Below are 19954 nucleotides of genomic sequence, written 5' to 3' on the forward strand. Positions count from 1 at the left end.
GCGGGTCTTGGTCTTGGTCTTGGCATGGCGGGTCTTGGTCTTGGTCTTGGCATGGCGGGTCTTGGTCTTGGCATGGCGGGTCTTGGTCTTGGCATGGCGGGTCTTGGCGTCGTGAAGCTGCGACTGGCGGCACTTGGCGTCGTCGAGCTGCGACTGGCGGCACTTGGCGTCGTGGAGCTGCGACTGGCGGCACTTGGCGTCGTGGAGCTGCGACTGGCGGCACTTGGCGTCGTGGAGCTGCGACTGGCGGCACTTGGCGTCGTGGAGCTGCGACTGGCGGCACTTGGCGTCGTGGAGCTGCGACTGGCGGCACTTGGCGTCGTGGAGCTGGTACCGGAGCTTGGCGTCGTGGAGCTGGTACCGGAGCTTGGCGTCGTGGAGCTGGTACCGGAGCTTGGCGTCGTGGAGCTGGTAGCGGAGCTTGGCGTCGTGGAGCTGGTAGCGGAGCTTGGCGAGGAACTTGGCATGGTGGAGCTGGTGCGGCAACAGGTGCTAGCCTTGGTGCAGGTGGAGGTGGCCTAGCTGGGGGTTGCGGCTTGGCAGGTCGAAAGACTGGTGAGGGCGGTCGTGCTGGAGGCTGTGGCTTGACAGGTCGGTAGACTGGTGGTGGCGGCCGTGAGGGAGGCTGTGGCTTGGCATGGTGATGCCGAGCCACACAACCAACACAGCTCCCGACCCCAGCCCCCCCCCCTCAAGGGGCGGATACCAGACGCGCTCCCTGCGGTCTGGAACTCTCTGTAGGGGTGGGCGGGGGAGGGCAGAAACTTCCCCATTAAATTGTCCAAATTGTCTTTTTTGTACCTGTGTTTTTGTGGGTGAAAAAAAAAAATTTTGTGGCTTGGGCGTGACTTGAGTCCTGGGGGGCGGGGCATGAAATTTGGGTGGCTTGTCTTGACCGGATCTAATGTTCAAAATCATATTTTGGTAGTGTTGAATCATGGTCATGGGATTGGAGTCTTTTGCTGGAGGTGAGTGATCAAAAGAAAAAGAGTTGAAACAAAAATCCTGGTCTGTGACGTCATTTTGGAGCTGCGGAGCTGGCAGCAGCCTGCTTCCGCCCGGAGTGGGAGGAGCCTGCGGGAGCGCTGCGTGCGGTCTGCTTGCCTTCCCTGACGTCCTCGGTCTGGAGCGGCGCTTCCGGGATTGCGGTGACGCAGCCTCGTCCTCGGACCAAATGGAACTAATGGGAATAAGCTTCCCATTTGGCCCCCACGTCAGGTCTCGCTCCGCCATGGCTCCTAACGACTCCCAACTTCCTTCTTCGACCAAATTCTTTTCGGGAAAGCGATTAGCTGGAGTCATATTGTCAAGACTTGGACTGTGGAATTTTTGTTTTCCCAAGATGCAAAAGGATTTGGATCGGACATGGCTTGAAGGTAAATACATTTTTAATAATATAACTATAAAGAAAGGATCCAACAAAAAGCGCGCACAGGGGCGGAGGTACAAAACTTGACTAATGAAAACAAAAGACTTGCACGGGGGCAAAAAACTATGAACAATAAAAAAACACTAACTGTGGCAATAATAAACAAACTTACTTGGCATGGACATGAAGTGCGCAGACGTGGACAGAGTGTGACAGGGGGCATAAATGCGAGGATAGCAGGGTGAGAAAGGCTATGACTCCAGGACGAACAACAGAAAATCAAAAGCTTAAATAACACAGACATGATTAACAACAGGTGCGTGACTCAAAACAGGTGCGTGACATGACAGGTGAAACTAATGGGTAACTATGGTGACAAGACAAGGGAGTGAAAAGACAGAAACTAAACAAAACATGACTTCAAACAAAACATGATTACACAAACATGACACTATCAGAGCAACCTGGGCTCTCATAACACCTGAGCAGTGCCAGAAACTCATCGACTCCATGCCACGCCGCATTAACGCAGTAATTGAGGCAAAAGGAGCTCCAACCAAGTATTGAGTATTGTACATGCTCATATTTTTCATTTTCATACTTTTCAGTTGGCCAACATTTCTAAAAATCCCTTTTTTGTATTAGCCTTAAGTAATATTCTAATTTTGTGACACACAGAATTTGGGATTTTCATTTGTTGCCACTTCAAATCATCAAAATTAAATGAAATAAACATTTGAATGCATCAGTCTGTGTGCAATGAATAAATATAATGTACAAGTTACACCTTTTGAATGCAATTACTGAAATAAATCAAGTTTTTCAAAATATTCTAATTTACTGGCTTTTACCTGTATACTCTGCATTGACCCACAACACCCTGAAGACAAATGTCACCCTGTCTGATGATGATGTGAGAGTGGCAGATGAGGTCCTCCAGGTGCTTAAACCCCTCAAAAGTGTTACATCTCTACTGAGCACTAAAACTTCACCATCTGTGTCAATGATCCTGCCACTGAAAACAAGGATTCTACAATCGATGGCTCCAAGTGTCCAGATGTCAGGCTTAATGTGCCTTCTTATGTTGCACTTTAACTTGTTTTTTATTAATGGTCATTGGTCCAAGTTTAAAGAAAGGAGGAATGCCTTTTTATGTTGCACTGTTTTTCATTAATTATGTTAAAAGGGAAATAAAAATGCATGTCAAGTTGATCAACAGATTGTATTATTCTCCAGTGCAATTACAGTACTGAAATGAAGGCTAAAAGGGCATTAATGGGAGCTTTAAAAAAAAAGAAGAAAAAAAGAAGTAACTAAATAGTTACTTTTCTCAGTAACGCATTACTTTTTGGTGTAAGTAACTGAGTTAGTAACTGAGTTACTTTTGAAATAAAGTAACTAGTAACTGTAACTACCGTATTTTCCGCACTATTAGCCGCACCTAAAAACCACAAATTTACTCAAAAGCTGACAGTGCGGCTTATAACCCGGTGCGCTTTATATATGGATTAATATTAAGATTCATTTTCATAAAGTTTCGGTCTCGCAACTACGGTAAACAGCCGCCATCTTTTTTCCCCGTAGAAGAGGAAGTGCTTCTTCTTCTACGCAAGCAACCGCCAAGGTAAGCACCCGCCCCCATAGAACAGGAAGCGCTTCTTCTTCTACTGTAAGCAACCACCCGTCCGCGTAGAAGAAGAAGAAGAAGCGCGCGGATATTACGTTTCATTTCCTTTGTGTGTTTACATCTGTAAAGACCACAAAATGGCTCCTACTAAGCGACAGGTTTCCGGTTCATGAAAAGACGCAATCTCTCCATCCGCACACGGACTACTATTTCACAGCAACTGCCTAAAGACTTTCAAGAAAAGCTGGCTACTTTCCGTGCATATTGTAAAAACGGGATAGCTGAAAAAAAGATCCGGCCAGAGAACATTATCAACATGGACGAGGTTCCACTGACTTTTGATATTCCTGTGAACCGCACTGTGGATACAACGGGAGCACGTACGGTCTCCACAGGGACTGCATGACGGAGGCTGCAAGGGCGCGACGGCGGTCCACCTCTCGTTTGAGGTCGCCGGTGTTGGTGACTGTCGAGCCAAGGTATCTGATGGTAGGGACAAAGTGGACAGGGGTATCCTCAAATAAGAAGGGTGGTGGGTCTGGTCCATCGCCGATATGCATGAGTTCGGTTTTGGACCAGCTGATTTTCAGGCCGAGCTGTTTGGTCTCCTCATCAAACACACCGAGGGCCTCCCTGAGCTGGTCAGCGGTCTCACTGAACAGGGTGGTGTCATCGGCGTATTCGAGGTCCTTTAGGGTGTAGTTTCCAAGTGACATCCCGGGGACTCGCACACAGACTCTGGACATCAGGTGGTCGAAGACACAGTTAAATAGTTCTGGTGCGGCAACACAGCCTTGCCTGACCCCGCTGTTGATGGGGAACCACTCAAGAGTCTTTACAGCTCACACGCACACAGCTTTCTGCACCCTGATACAACTGCTGAAAGAGTGTGGTGATTTTAGTTGGGACTCCGAGGGACTTCAGGATGTTCCAGAGGGACCCGTGGTCCACAGTGTCGAAGGCAGCCTTAAGGTCAATGAAGGCAATGTAGAGGTGCCGGTCCTTTCTGAACTCCCGGGCCTTTTCTATTAAGAGCCGGATGGCAGAGATGTGATCCGTGGTGGAACGATTGGGCATGAAGCCGGCCTGTTCTTGGCGGCGTCTGCTTCTGGTTGCAGGTAGAGCTCGGGTGAGTAATATGCGGGTAAAGAGTTTACCGGGGATGGAGAGGAGTGTGATCTGTGATCTGTTGTACAAACCAGACCAAAACCAACTTTGTCATCTGTCCTATCAACAGCACCCGCTTGCTCTTTCTCACTTCAATACCACAAAAGGCACTCAGCCAGTGATGCGTTTACAGCCACACAAAAAGTCGTAAAACTCCAACACCACACATGATGTGTAATTTTAAGTCGTTACACTGTGATTTACTAATCAGATGTGTGTTTATTACACTCTCACTTATTAAGAGTCTTAATTTATAAAAATATTAATCATGAAATGAGATTATATTAAACAAATACTAACTACACAACAAACTCCCTTCTTGTCTCTCATGGACACACACCTGTTGTTGTTGACTTTGGACTGACTGGCGGCTGCACGACATCAAGGCCGCGGAACAGAGACTGCAGACTAAAAAACCCAGCCTCGACCCCTCTCTCCTCTCTAACTTCATACCTATCTCTAATCTTCCATACATTTCCAAAATATTAGAGAAGGTTGTCTACAGTCAGTTGTTGCCCTTCTTAGAGGATAATGGTATCACTGAGCTGTTCCAGTCCCGTTTTAAAGCCCTCCACAGCACAGAGTCAGCGCTTCTAAAAGTTTTTAACGATATCCTCCTTTCCACTGATTCTAGTAAATATGTTGTCCTGGTGCTTTTAGATCTGTCTGCTGCGTTCGACACCGTCGACCACGCCACCTTAATCACTCGTCTTGAGAACTGTGTGGGCATTAAGGGCGCCGCCCTCAACTGGTTCCGGTCGTACCTAACCGACAGGAGTTTTTGTGTAAAAGTAGACAGTTTTATGTCGTCCACAGCTCCTTTACCACATGGGGTCCCCCAGGGCTCAATCCTTGCCCCAATTTTATTTGCGCTTTACCTTCTCCCCCTTGGTTCTATTTTTAGGAAGTACAGTATTGCATTTCATTTTTACGCCGATGATTGCCAGATTTATTTTCCCATGGCACAAAATAACACGGTTCAACGTCTTATTGACTGCCTGCACGACATCAAAGTCTGGCTTTCAGCTAACTTCCTGAGCCTAAATGAAGATAAAACAGAAGTTATGTTGTTCGGTCCAAGTCGCTCTCCCTCCCCCAACGTTGACCTCGGCACTCTGACCCCGTATCTCAGCGACTGTGTCACAAACCTGGGGGTAAAGTTTGACTCAGATTTTAAATTCGAAAAACAAATCAGCAGCGTCGTTCAAAAAAGCTTTTATCAATTACGCCAAATAGCGAAAGTGAAACCGCTTCTATCAAGACATGATCTTGAGAAATTAATCCACGCTTTTATCTCGACTCGTCTTGACTACTGTAATGCCCAGTATGTTGGCATTAGCCAGGCCTCCCTCGCCCGCCTGCAGCTCGTGCAGAACTCTGCTGCTCGTCTGCTAACACAGACCCGCAGACGTGAGCACATCACCCCTATTTTAGCGTCCCTTCACTGGCTCCTTGTGCGTTATCGAATACATTTTAAACTCCTTTTATTTGTTTTTAAATGTCTAAACAACCTCGCGCCAACCTATCTCTCCGACCTCCTTCAGCCTTACTGCCCCACCCGATCCTTAAGATCAGCCGATCAGCTGCTGTTGACGGTCCCTGACACAAGGCTGAAGCTTAGAGGTGACAGAGCTTTCGCCGTTGCTGCTCCCAAGCTCTGGAACGACCTACCCCTGAGTGTTAGACAAGCCTCCTCTCTTCCTGTTTTTAAATCTCTCTTAAAAACATACTTTTATTCCATGGCTTTTAACACTGAGTGATATCCATCCTGCAATGGCGCCCCATAATACACCTGCTGTGATCCTGTTTTTATGTTTTTATTAATTCTATTTTAATTATTTATTTTTTATCGTGTTCTGTTTGTGTTGTGTTGTGTTTGCTCGGTACTCGTTTTATCTTTTAACCTGTTCATTGTACAGCACTTTGGCTACCCCTGTGGTAAATTTTAAATGTGCTCTATAAATAAAGTTGATTTGATTTGATTTGATTTGACTTACACACACATCCACGAAAAATACACGCCACACACACGTACCCCTCACCCCATGCAACGCCCTCGACGCGAATCCCTTAGGGGTGATGGACGGCTGGGCAGCGCTTGAAAAGCTGCAGCCTGCCACCATAGCCCCCACTCCCTCCTCTCTGTTGCAAGTCTCGGGTTGTATGTTGTAATATGTATATATGCTTTGCTATGGAGGTTTTTTCCCCAATCAAGACTAGATTTTTTTTTACTCATCCTCTCCCTGTGTTGACCTTTTTCCCATTTTTTTACAGGGCGCCTTGTGGCGACCCATCAGCGTTGCTGTTCCGTAACCCTGCACACTGTTTGTTTGTCTAATCTTGAACGGGTTTGTGCTGAAAACAAAGTTTTGTTGTACTTGTACAATGACAATAAATACCTATCTATGCAAAAGACCTATCTATCTTCTAGACCTATCTATCTTCTTAGACCTATTTATTTTCTACCTATCTGCGAAAGACCTATCTATGCGACAATAAAGACCTATCTATCAATAAAGACCCTACCATACCATACTACAAACCCCGTTTCCATATGAGTTGGGAAATTGTGTTTGATGTAAATATGTTCAAACTCAGAAACTTTTTTTTTTTTTTGCAAATAATAATTAACTTAGAATTTCATGGCTGCAACACGTGCCAAAGTAGTTGGGAAAGGGCATGTTCACCACTGTGTTACATGGCCTTTCCTTTTAACAACCCTCAGTAAACGTTTGGGAACTGAGGAGACACATTTTTGAAGCTTCTCAGGTGGAATTCTTTCCCATTCTTGTTTGATGTACAGCTTAAGTTGTTCAACAGTCCGGGGGTCTCCGTCGTGCTATTTTAGGCTTCATAATGCACCACACATTTTCAATGGGAGACAGGTCTGGACTACAGGCAGGCCAGTCTAGTACCCGCACTCTTTTACTATGAAGCCACGTTGATGTAACACGTGGCTTGGCATTGTCTTGCTGAAATAAGCAGGGGCGTCCATGGTAACGTTACTTGGATGGCTCCAAAACCTGTATGTACTTTTCAGCATTAATGGCGCCTTCACGGATGTGTAAGTTACCCATGTCTTGGGCACTAATACACCCCCATACCATCACACATGCTGGCTTTTACACTTTGCGCCTAAAACAATCCGGTAGTTCTTTTCCTCTTTGGTCCGGACGACACGACGTCCACAGTTTCCAAAAACAATTTGAAATGTGGACTCGTCGGGCCACAGAACACTTTTCCACTTTGTATCAGTCCATCTTAGATGAGCTCAGGCCCAGCGAAGCCGACGGTGTTTCTGGGTGTTGTTGATAAACGGTTTTCGCCTTGCATAGGAGAGTTTTAACTTGCACTTACAGGTGTAGCGACCAACTGTAGTTACTGACAGTGGGTTTCTGAAGTGTTCCTGAGCCCATGTGGTGATATCCTTTACACACTGATGTGGCTTGTTGATGCAGTACAGCCTGAGGGATGGAAGGTCCGTAATTTCATGGCTTACGTGCAGTGATTTCTCCAGATTCTCTCAAACCTTTAATGATATTACAGACCGTAGATGGTGAAATCCCTAAATTCCTTGCAATAGCTGCTTGAGAAAAGTGTTTCTTAAACTGTTCAACAATTTGCTCAGGCATTTGTTGACAAAGTGGTGACCCTCACCCCATCCTTGCTTGTGAATGACTGAGCATTTCATGGAATCTACTTTTATACCCAATCATGGCACCCACCTGTTCCCAATTAGCCTGCACACCTGTGGGATGTTCCAAATAAGTGTTTGATGAGCATTCCTCAACTTTATCAGTATTTATTGCCACCTTTCCCAACTTCTTTGTCACGTGTTGCTGGCATCAAATTCTAAAGTTAATGATTATTTGCAAAAAAAAAAAAATGTTTATGAGTTTGAACATCAAATATGTTGTCTTTGTAGCATATTCAACTGAATATGGGTTGAAAAGGATTTGCAAATCATTGTATTCCGTTTATATTTACATCTAACACAATTTCCCAACTCATATGGAAACGGGGTTTGTAATAAACATATATATTTTACAAACAGAAAGTTACATGAATGTACTAAAGATCCCAAGCTTACATCCCACCCAGACATACAATACTAGTACACAACTCATGAACAGCAATATTTTATTGTCATTGTAACTGGGCCAAAACACTATTTGTCATGTCTGTATTATCATGTTTTGTTTTAAGTCATGTTTTGTTTAGTTTCTGTCTTTTCACTCCCTTGTCTGGTCACCATAACAACCATTAGTTTTCACCTGTCACGTCACGCACCTGTTTCACGTTTTGAGTCACGCACCTGCTTTCACTAATCATGTCCATAGTATTTAAGTTAATTCATTTTCTGTTGTTCGTCCTGACGACCTCAACACATTTATGCTCTGTTCATGCCTGATACTTCTTTTCATGTCAATTCCTCAAGCCAAGTAAGTTTTTGTTCCATATTTATAGTCTTTTTGGTTTCATAGTTTGTTCTCCGCCATTGTGCGTGTTTTTTGTTTGTACTTTTTGCTATAGTCTTTTGGTTTTATAGTTTATTCTCCGCCACTGTGCGCGCTTTCATTTATTCCTTTTTTTGATAATAATAAATCATGTACCTTCATTCCCGTCTCGCACGAGCCAACTTTCCGTTGCATCCTGGAAAAGCACACACCCCGGACCAAGTCTTGACACTATTATTATCAAATAATCTCATGGAAAAAAATGTCATTATTGGCTTTATTTGAACAAAAAATCTTCGGGTACATGAAACATATGTTTATTATTGTAATTTAGTCCTTAAATAAAATAGTGAACATACTAGACAACTTGTCTTTTAGTAGTAAGTAAACAAACAAAGACTCCTAATTAGTCTGCAGTAACATATTGTGTCATTTATACACCTATTATTTTGTACACATTATGAGGGACAAACTGTAAAAATGTATTATCGATCCACTTATTCATTTACTGTTAATATCTGCTTATTTTCTGTTTTAACATGTTCTATCTACACTTCTGTTTAAATGTAATAATCACTTATTCTTCTCTTCTTTGATACTTTACATTAGTTTCGGATGATACCTGTCATGATGTGGAGGTGACGAACCCCAAGATGCAGAGATGGTTTTAATGTTAAAAAAAAAGGTGAAAACAAAAAGGCGAAGGCACAACTTAACGCAGGAAACAAAATCTAACACTGAGCCTGAACTATGGACATGAAACAAAAAGTCGCTAACTGTGGCATAAATAAACCAAACTTGGCAAGGCACGAGCAGCATGAACTAAGCATGACATCATCAGCATGAACTATGGTATCTCCAGGAAACAGGGAGTCCACAGCATACAACAAACAATACTCCAGCACTGACTGGAGGGCAAGGCAGGTTTAAATAATACCTCTGATTAGTGCTCGGGCAGCAGGTGAGCGGGCGAACACTAATCAGAGGCAGGTGGAAATAATAAGTAACCATGGTAACTAAAACAAAGAAGGGTGCACAAAAAACAGGCACTATGAAGTCCAAAACTAACAGTACATAAAACATGATCCGGGACATGGATCAGGACAATACCACAATTTTAGGTATCGATCCGATACCAAGTAGTTACAGGATCACACATTGGTCACATTCAAAGTCCTCATGTGTCCAGGGACGTATTTACTGACTTTATAAACATAATATACATTTTTTAAAAACGAAAGAAGATGTTGTGATGCCAAAAAATATTGACGTAATCATAGTAGTATCGACTAGATACGCTCCTGTACTTGGTATCATTACAGTAGATGTCATGGCGTTTGTTTACATTGTGACGCCGGTGATCTACGGTGTGTAGTGAAGCATGTTTAGCTATTCCTCGTCCTGCAGTGATAATACTACTTGTAAGAAACTCACTTTTTTTGTCGCCATGGAGGCCAGGATTAGTGATTTAGAAGTAGCTAAAACAACTAGCTAGCTAGCCATGTCTTAAAGCACCTCTTCCTGAGGGTGTTTCAGTGTTATAACTTCACCTTTATCTTTACTTTTTACACCAAAATGCGTCCGTTCTCACTTTTCTGTCTACACACTGTGTCTGCTTGTAAGTACTCTGTGTGTGTGCGCTGCCGAACGTGCTCTTCTGCTCGTAAAACCAGCAATGTCACGACATGACGATGACGAGTGGTGGATGGTGGACTGGTACTTTTTAGAGGCGGTATAGAACTGAATATGATTCATTAGTATCTCAGTACTATACTAGTACTGAGTACTGGTATACCGTACAACCCTAGTACACACTCACGAACAATTTGAGGGAACATTGGTCAACAATCGGAAATCTCAACTAAACGATGACAATCCAATTCATAAAAGCACGGACAATAACATTCCAGAAGCGTGCACTGCTCCTGCCTAAGTCATCCTCCGTGACTAAAAACCCCTTTCCACTGTGACCGTGCCGGGGATTTTGGCGAAGAAAGTCGGGGAGAGTGTGAAGGAATGTGGGCAGGTAATGAAAATGGACCACACAAACATTGGTAGCTTTTCAGCCACCGTGCAAAATCACCATGATTCTACGCTTACACACACACACACACACACACACACACACACACACACACACACACACACACACACACACACACACACACACACACACACACACACACACCCCTCACCTGCTCTAGCTTCCAGTGGAATTCAGCAGGTCGGAAAGTGTCGAGCTGGCTGAAGTCTCGTCTCAGCAGGAAAACCAGGCGGCAGTTGTGGATGTAGAGAGAATAATGGTGGCGGTTCATTTCTGCAAAGGCCAGCAGCAAATAAACACAAAACAAGTTAGGACATAAATCATAGTCCCAATACAGAAAAACCACTGCATCAAATAGAGAGCTAAATACTAGAGTCCGTGAACATTGCTCCAAAGTCAGGATTTTTGGTTGATTTAATGTGCATACAAAAGTCAACATTGACAGGTGCAAAGGCAGCAATGTATGATCAAAAAAGACAGCAGTTAAATGATAAATGATAAATGGGTTGTACTTGTATAGCGCTTTTCTACCTTCAAGGTACTCAAAGCGCTTTGACACTACTTCCACATTTACCCATTCACACACACATTCACACACTGATGGAGGGAGCTGCCATGCAAGGCGCTAACCAGCACCCATCAGGAGCAAGGGTGAAGTGTCTTGCTCAGGACACAACGGACATGACGAGGTTGGTACTAGGTGGGGATTGAACCAGGGACCCTCGGGTCGCGCACGGCCATTCTTCCACTGCGCCGCCGTTAAAGAAGGACTTCCCTATTGATCACCGAAAAAAACTGCCAGGTGAACAGCTGACTTTTGTCATAATTTTGCCAAGTAAAATTCCGATTATTATCATAATATTGCCAACATTTTCGGCTTTTCTTGTAAAACCGCGACTGTTATTGAGTAAAATTCCAACTTTTATCATAATATTGCACAAATGTTCAGTTTTTCCTTGTAAAATTTTGACTTGCGTTGAGTAAAATTACGACTTTTAACATATTACTAGAGGTAGACATTTGTCGGAAGTCTCAAGAAGGTAACATATACAAGAATGTGTGTACGTGTGTGTGTGTGTGTGTTCTTGGACTAGTGAACAAGTTAGGACATCAATTATGGTTCCAATACAGAAAAACCATTGCATCTAATAGAGAGCCAAATACTAGAGTCCGTGAACATTGCTCCAAAGTCAGGATTTTTTGTTGATTTAACGTGCATACAAAAGTAAACATTGACAGGTGCAAAGGCAGCAATATATGATAAAACAAGACGGCAGCTAAAGGACTTCCTTATTCATCCCCGAAAAAAACGCCAGGTGAACAGCTGACTTTTGTCATAATTTTGCCAAGTAAAATTCCGATTATTATCATAATATTGCCAACATTTTAAGCTTTTCTTGTAAAACCGCGACTGTTATTGAGTAAAATTCCAACTTTTATCATAATATTGCACAAATGTTCAGTTTTTCCTTGTAAAATTTTGACTTGCGTTGAGTAAAATTACGACTTCTAACATATTACTAGAGGTAGACATTTGTCGGAAGTCTTAAGAAGGTAACATATACAAGAATGTGTGTACGTGTGTGTGTGTGTGTGTGTTCTTGGACTAGTGAACAAGTTAGGACATCAATTATGGTTCCAATACAGAAAAACCATTGCATCTAATAGAGAGCCAAATACTAGAGTCCGTGAACATTGCTCCAAAGTCAGGATTTTTTGTTGATTTAACGTGCATACAAAAGTAAACATTGACAGGTGCAAAGGCAGCAATGTATGATAAAACAAGACGGCAGCTAAAGAAGGACTTCCTTATTCATCCCCGAAAAAAACGCAAGGTGAACAGCTGACTTTTGTCATAATTTTGCCAAGTAAAATTCCGATTATTATCATAATATTGCCAACATTTTAAGCTTTTCTTGTAAAACCGCGACTGTTATTGAGTAAAATTCCAACTTGTATCATAATATTGCACAAATGTTCAGTTTTTCCTTGTAAAATTTTGACTTGCGTTGAGTAAAATTACGACTTTTAACATATTACTAGAGGTAGACATTTGTCGGAGGTCTCAAGAAGGCAACAAATACAAGAACGTGTGTGTGTGAGTGTGTGTGTGTGAGTGTGTGTGTGTGTGTTCTTGGACTAGTGAACAAGTTAGGACATAAATTATGGTTCCAATACAGAAAAACCATTGCATCTAATAGAGAGCCAAATACTAGAGTCCGTGAACATTGCTCCAAAGTCAGGATTTTTTGTTGATTTAAAGTGCATACAAAAGTAAACACTGACAGGTGCAAAGGCAGCAATATATGATCAAAAAAGACAGCAGCTAAAGAAGGACTTCCCTATTGATCCCCGAAAAAACTGCCAGGTAAACAGCTGACTTTTGTCATAATTTTGCCAAGTAAAATTCCGATTATTATCATAATATTGCCAAAATGTTCGGCTTTTCTTGTAAAACCGCGACTGTTATTGAGTAAAATTCCAACTTGTATCATAATATTGCACAAATGTTCAGTTTTTCCTTGTAAAATTTTGACTTGCGTTGAGTAAAATTACGACTTTTAACATATTACTAGAGGTCGACATTTGTCGGAGGTCTCAAGAAGGTAACACATACAAGAATGTGTGTGTGTGTGTGTGTGTGTGTGTGTGTGTGTGTATGTGTTCTTGGACTAGTGAACAAGTTAGGACATAAATCATGGTCCCAATACAGAAAAACCATTGCATCTAATAGAGAGCCAAATACTAGAGTCCGTGAACATTGCTCCAAAGTCAGGATTTTTTGTTGATTTAAAGTGCATACAAAAGTAAACATTGACAGGTGCAAAGGCAGCAATATATGATCAAAAAAGACAGCAGTTAAAGGACTTCCCTATTGATCCCCGAAAAAAACTGCCAGGTGAACAGCTGACTTTTGTCATAATTTTGCCAAGTAAAATTCCGATTGTTATCATAATATTGCCAACATTTTCGGCTTTTCTTGTAAAACCGCAACTGTTATTGAGTAAAATTCCAACTTTTATCATAATATTGCACAAATGTTCAGTTTTTCCTTGTAAAATTTTGACTTGCGTTGAGTAAAATTACGACTTTTAACATATTACTAGAGGTCGACATTTGTCGGAGGTCTTAAGAAGGTAACACATACAAGAATGTGTGTGTATGTGTGTGTGTGTGTGTGTGTGTGTGTGTGTGTGTGTGTGTGTGTGTGTGTGTGTGTGTGTGTTTTCTTGGACTGGTGAACAAGTTAGGACATAAATTATGGTTCCAATACAGAAAAAACATTGCATCTAATAGAGAGCCAAATACTAGAGTCCGTGAACATTGCTCCAAAGTCAGGATTTTTTGTTGATTTAATGTGCATACAAAAGTAAACATTGACAGGTGCAAAGGCAGCAATATATGATCAAAAAAGACAGCAGTTAAAGGACTTCCCTATTCATCCCCGAAAAAAACTGCCAGGTGAACAGCTGACTTTTGCCATAATTTTGCCAAGTAAAATTCCGATTATTATCATAATATTGCCAACATTTTCGGCTTTTCTTGTAGAACCGCGACTGTTATTGAGTAAAATTCCAACTTTTATCATAATATTGCACAAATGTTCAGTTTTTCCTTGTAAAATGTTGACTTGCGTTGAGTAAAATTACGACTTTTAACATATTACTAGAGGTAGACATTTGTCGGAGGTCTCAAGAAGGTAACATATACAAGAATGTGTGTGTGTGTGTGTGTGTGTGTGTGTGTGTTCTTGGACTAGTGAACAAGTTAGGACATCAATTATGGTTCCAATACAGAAAAACCATTGCATCTAATAGAGAGCCAAATACTAGAGTCCGTGAACATTGCTCCAAAGTCAGGATTTTTTGTTGATTTAACGTGCATACAAAAGTAAACATTGACAGGTGCAAAGGCAGCAATATATGATAAAACAAGACGGCAGCTAAAGAAGGACTTCCTTATTCATCCCCGAAAAAAACGCAAGGTGAACAGCTGACTTTTGTCATAATTTTGCCAAGTAAAATTCCGATTATTATCATAATATTGCCAACATTTTAAGCTTTTCTTGTAAAACCGCGACTGTTATTGAGTAAAATTCCAACTTGTATCATAATATTGCACAAATGTTCAGTTTTTCCTTGTAAAATTTTGACTTGCGTTGAGTAAAATTACGACTTTTAACATATTACTAGAGGTAGACATTTGTCGGAGGTCTCAAGAAGGTAACAAATACAAGAACGTGTGTGTGTGAGTGTGTGTGTGAGTGTGTGTGTGTGTTCTTGGACTAGTGAACAAGTTAGGACATAAATTATGGTTCCAATACAGAAAAACCATTGCATCTAATAGAGAGCCAAATACTAGAGTCCGTGAACATTGCTCCAAAGTCAGGATTTTTTGTTGATTTAATGTGCATACAAAAGTAAACACTGACAGGTGCAAAGGCAGCAATATATGATCAAAAAAGACAGCAGCTAAAGAAGGACTTCCCTATTGATCCCCGAAAAAACTGCCAGGTAAACAGCTGACTTTTGTCATAATTTTGCCAAGTAAAATTCCGATTATTATCATAATATTGCCAAAATGTTCGGCTTTTCTTGTAAAACCGCGACTGTTATTGAGTAAAATTCCAACTTGTATCATAATATTGCACAAATGTTCAGTTTTTCCTTGTAAAATTTTGACTTGCGTTGAGTAAAATTGCGACTTTTAACATATTACTAGAGGTCGACATTTGTCGGAGGTCTCAAGAAGGTAACACATACAAGAATGTGTGTGTGTGTGTGTGTGTGTGTGTGTGTGTGTGTGTGTGTGTGTGTGTTCTTGGACTAGTGAACAAGTTAGGACATAAATTATGGTCCCAATACAGAAAAACCATTGCATCTAATAGAGAGCCAAATACTAGAGTCCGTGAACATTGCTCCAAAGTCAGGATTTTTTGTTGATTTAAAGTGCATACAAAAGTAAACATTGACAGGTGCAAAGGCAGCAATATATGATCAAAAAAGACAGCAGTTAAAGGACTTCCCTATTGATCCCCGAAAAAAACTGCCAGGTGAACAGCTGACTTTTGTCATAATTTTGCCAAGTAAAATTCCGATTGTTATCATAATATTGCCAACATTTTCGGCTTTTCTTGTAAAACCGCAACTGTTATTGAGTAAAATTCCAACTTTTATCATAATATTGCACAAATGTTCAGTTTTTCCTTGTAAAATTTTGACTTGCGTTGAGTAAAATTACGACTTTTAACATATTACTAGAGGTCGACATTTGTCGGAGGTCTTAAGAAGGTAACACATACAAGAATGTGTGTGTATGTGTGTGTGTGTGTGTGTGTGTGTGTGTGTGTGTGTGTGTGTGTGTGTGTGTTTTCTTGGACTGGTGAACAAGTTAGGACATAAATTATGGTTCCAATACAGAAAAAACATTGCATCTAATAGAGAGCCAAATACTAGAGTCCGTGAACATTGCTCCAAAGTCAGGATTTTTTGTTGATTTAATGTGCATACAAAAGTAAACATTGACAGGTGCAAAGGCAGCAATGTATGATAAAACAAGACGGCAGCTAAAGAAGGACTTCCCTATTCATCCCCGAAAAAAACTGCCAGGTGAACAGCTGACTTTTGTCATAATTTTGCCAAGTAAAATTCCGATTATTATCATAATATTGCCAACATTTTCGGCTTTTCTTGTAGAACCGCGACTGTTATTGAGTAAAATTCCAACTTTTATCATAATATTGCACAAATGTTCAGTTTTTCCTTGTAAAATTTTGACTTGCGTTGAGTAAAATTACGACTTTTAACATATTACTAGAGGTCGACATTTGTCGGAGGTCTCAAGAAGGTAACATATACAAGAATGTGTGTACGTGTGTGTGTGTGTGTGTGTGTGTGTGTGTGTGTGTGTGTGTGTGTGTGTGTGTGTGTGTTCTTGGACTAGTGAACAAGTTAGGACATCAATTATGGTTCCAATACAGAAAAACCATTGCATCTAATAGAGAGCCAAATACTAGAGTCCGTGAACATTGCTCCAAAGTCAGGATTTTTTGTTGATTTAAAGTGCATACAAAAGTAAACATTGACAGGTGCAAAGGCAGCAATATATGATAAAACAAGACGGCAGCTAAAGAAGGACTTCCTTATTCATCCCCGAAAAAAACGCAAGGTGAACAGCTGACTTTTGTCATAATTTTGCCAAGTAAAATTCCGATTATTATCATAATATTGCCAACATTTTAAGCTTTTCTTGTAAAACCGCGACTGTTATTGAGTAAAATTCCAACTTGTATCATAATATTGCACAAATGTTCAGTTTTTCCTTGTAAAATTTTGACTTGCGTTGAGTAAAATTACGACTTTTAACATATTACTAGAGGTAGACATTTGTCGGAGGTCTCAAGAAGGTAACAAATACAAGAACGTGAGTGTGTGTGTGCGTGTGTGTGTGTGTGTGTGTGTTCTTGGACTAGTGAACAAGTTAGGACATAAATTATGGTTCCAATACAGAAAAACCATTGCATCTAATAGAGAGCCAAATACTAGAGTCCGTGAACATTGCTCCAAAGTCAGGATTTGTTGTTGATTTAATGTCCATACAAAAGTAAACATTGACAGGTGCAAAGGCAGCAATGTATGATAAAACAAGACTGCAGCTAATGAAGGACTTCACTATTCATCCCCGAAAAAAACCCGCCAGGTGAACGGCTGATTTTACGACTTCCGGTGCTGACGTAAGACAACCCGCGTCCCACATGTGAGCATAGGATGAACAAATACACTACGCTACTAAGACTATAGAGGCCATTAACTGTTAGCTTCTACAGCTGGGTTGCCTGACTCCATTGTCATCGGCCTTAAGCACATTACAAAAAACAAAATATAGAGATCTCTTTTGCACCCCCTGGTGGTGAAATCTATCAAAATGAGGGTGGTCCCTAAAAGGAGGGATTTTTCAAATTGACTGTGTCAGTTTTAAAAGTGCTCCCCCTTTGGTCAACATATGAAATAACAAGTGTGTGTAAGAAATTGAAGTGCTCCCCCTTTGGCCAAAATTAATAAAAAACATACAATAAATACTGTATGTATATAGAGACATACTGTAATAACTTGAAGTAAATAATGAAGATTAAAAAACAATTACATTCAAAATAAATAAAAATGTAAAAATAAATAAAAGCAGTCTTTTTCTCACGTATCGGCTTTTTTTTGTATAAAATGGGGAACAATTTCTCATATTCTTTCTGTTTCTGTAAGATTGCAATATTTTCTTGTAAAATGATCACGTTTTTATGTAAAATTGTTAGTTTTTTATGTAAAATTATTACTTTTTTAATGCAAAATGGTGGCATTTGTCTTATAAAATTCTGACTTTTATCACAATATTGCCTTTTTCTCTTTTTTTTTTATAAAATACTGAAATTTTTGGAGTAAAATTATGACTTTTGTCATAATTTTGCCAAGTAAAATTCCGATTGTTATTGTAATATTGCCCAAGTTTTAAAGTTTTCTTATAAAATTGTGACTTTTGTCAAGTAAAATTACGACTCTTTTCACTTTTAAGCTTTTCTGGTAAAATTGCGACTGTTATTGAGTAAAATTCCAACTTTTATCATAATATTGCACAAATGTCGACTTTTATTATAATACTGCCAAAATTCAAAGTTTTTCTTGTGAAATTGTGACCTTTTTCTTGTGAAATTCCAACTCATTTTTCACAAGAAGCTTTTTTATATTTGTATAGTATGTATATATTATTAATGTTGTAAATACAAATCTGTATATATCTCGAACTGGTGGTCCTATAAGAGGTCACATTAGGGACAAGAAAGAGCATGGAAACTACAACTTCACATGTAGCTGTGAAAATAGAAGAAACTGAATTAATTGACTAATTTGGTACATAGAAACGTGAGACAAGGCAGCAAAAAAATATTCAATGGTGACTTTTAAACTAGTAAAAATAACATTTATATCATGTGCTGTCATCTGTGTCAGTAGAAATGTTCACATTTCAGCTTACAGGAATTCTACTTCTAACTGCAGTAAATTGCAGTATTTCACGCACACGCACACGCACACGCACACACACACACACACACACACACACACACACACACACACACACACACACACACACAGTCAATGTTTACTTTTGTATGCACATTAAATCAACAGAAAAATCTTGACTTTGGAGCAATGTTCACGGACTCTAGTATTTGGCTCTCTATTAGATGCAATGGTTTTTCCCTATTGGGACCATGATTTATGTCATCACTTGTCCACACCTCCTCATATGGAAGCTACGTTTCCTTCTTGATGTCTCAAGAAGGGTGAAAATACAAGAACACACACACACACACACACACACACACACACACACACACACACACACACACACACACACACACACACACACACTGTCAATGTTTACTTTAGTATGCACATTAAATCAACCAAAAATCCTGACTTTAGAGCAATGTTCACGGACTCTAGTATTTGGCTCTCTATTAGATGCAATGGTTTTTCCCTATTGGGACCATGATTTATGTCATCACTTGTTCACACCTCCTCATATGGAAGCTACTTTTCCTTCTTGATGTTTCAAGAAGGGTACAAATACAACAACACACACACACACACACACACACACACACACACACACACACACACACACACACACACACACACACACACACACACACACACACACAGTCAATGTTTACTTTAGTATGCACATTAAATCAACAAAAAAAATCCTGACTTTGGAGCAATGTTCACGGACTCTAGTATTTGGCTCTCTATTAGATGCAATGGTTTTTCCCTATTGGGACCATGATTTATGTCATCACTTGTTCACACCTCCTCATATGGAAGCTACGTTTCCTTCTTGATGTCTCAAGAAGGGTGAAAATACAAGAACACACACACACACACACACACACACACACACACACACACACACACACACACACACACACACACACACACACACACACACACACACATACAGTCAATGTTTACTTTAGTATGCACATTAAATCAACAAAAAAATCCTGACTTTGGAGCAATGTTCACGGACTCTAGTATTTGGCTCTCTATTAGATGCAATGGTTTTTCCCTATTGGGACCATGATTTATGTCATCACTTGTCCACACCTCCTCATATGGAAGCTACGTTTCCTTCTTGATGTCTCAAGAAGGGTGAAAATACAAGAACACACACACACACACACACACACACACACACACACACACATACAGTCAATGTTTACTTTAGTATGCACATTA

General features: G+C 40.6%; 1 protein-coding gene across 1 annotated transcript in view; it reads right to left on the reverse strand.

The window, feature by feature from the left end:
• clstn2a (calsyntenin 2a) overlaps nt 1–19954 on the reverse strand; it is a 628752-nt gene that overhangs the window by 109733 nt on the left and 499065 nt on the right. The window contains exon 9 of the mRNA XM_061941840.2: nt 10816–10937. Coding sequence (XP_061797824.2) covers nt 10816–10937 — 122 coding nt within the window. The remainder of the gene's footprint in view (nt 1–10815; nt 10938–19954) is intronic.

This window comes from Nerophis lumbriciformis, linkage group LG03, assembly GCF_033978685.3.
Source record: "Nerophis lumbriciformis linkage group LG03, RoL_Nlum_v2.1, whole genome shotgun sequence".
Taxonomy (NCBI): Eukaryota; Metazoa; Chordata; class Actinopteri; order Syngnathiformes; family Syngnathidae; genus Nerophis; species Nerophis lumbriciformis.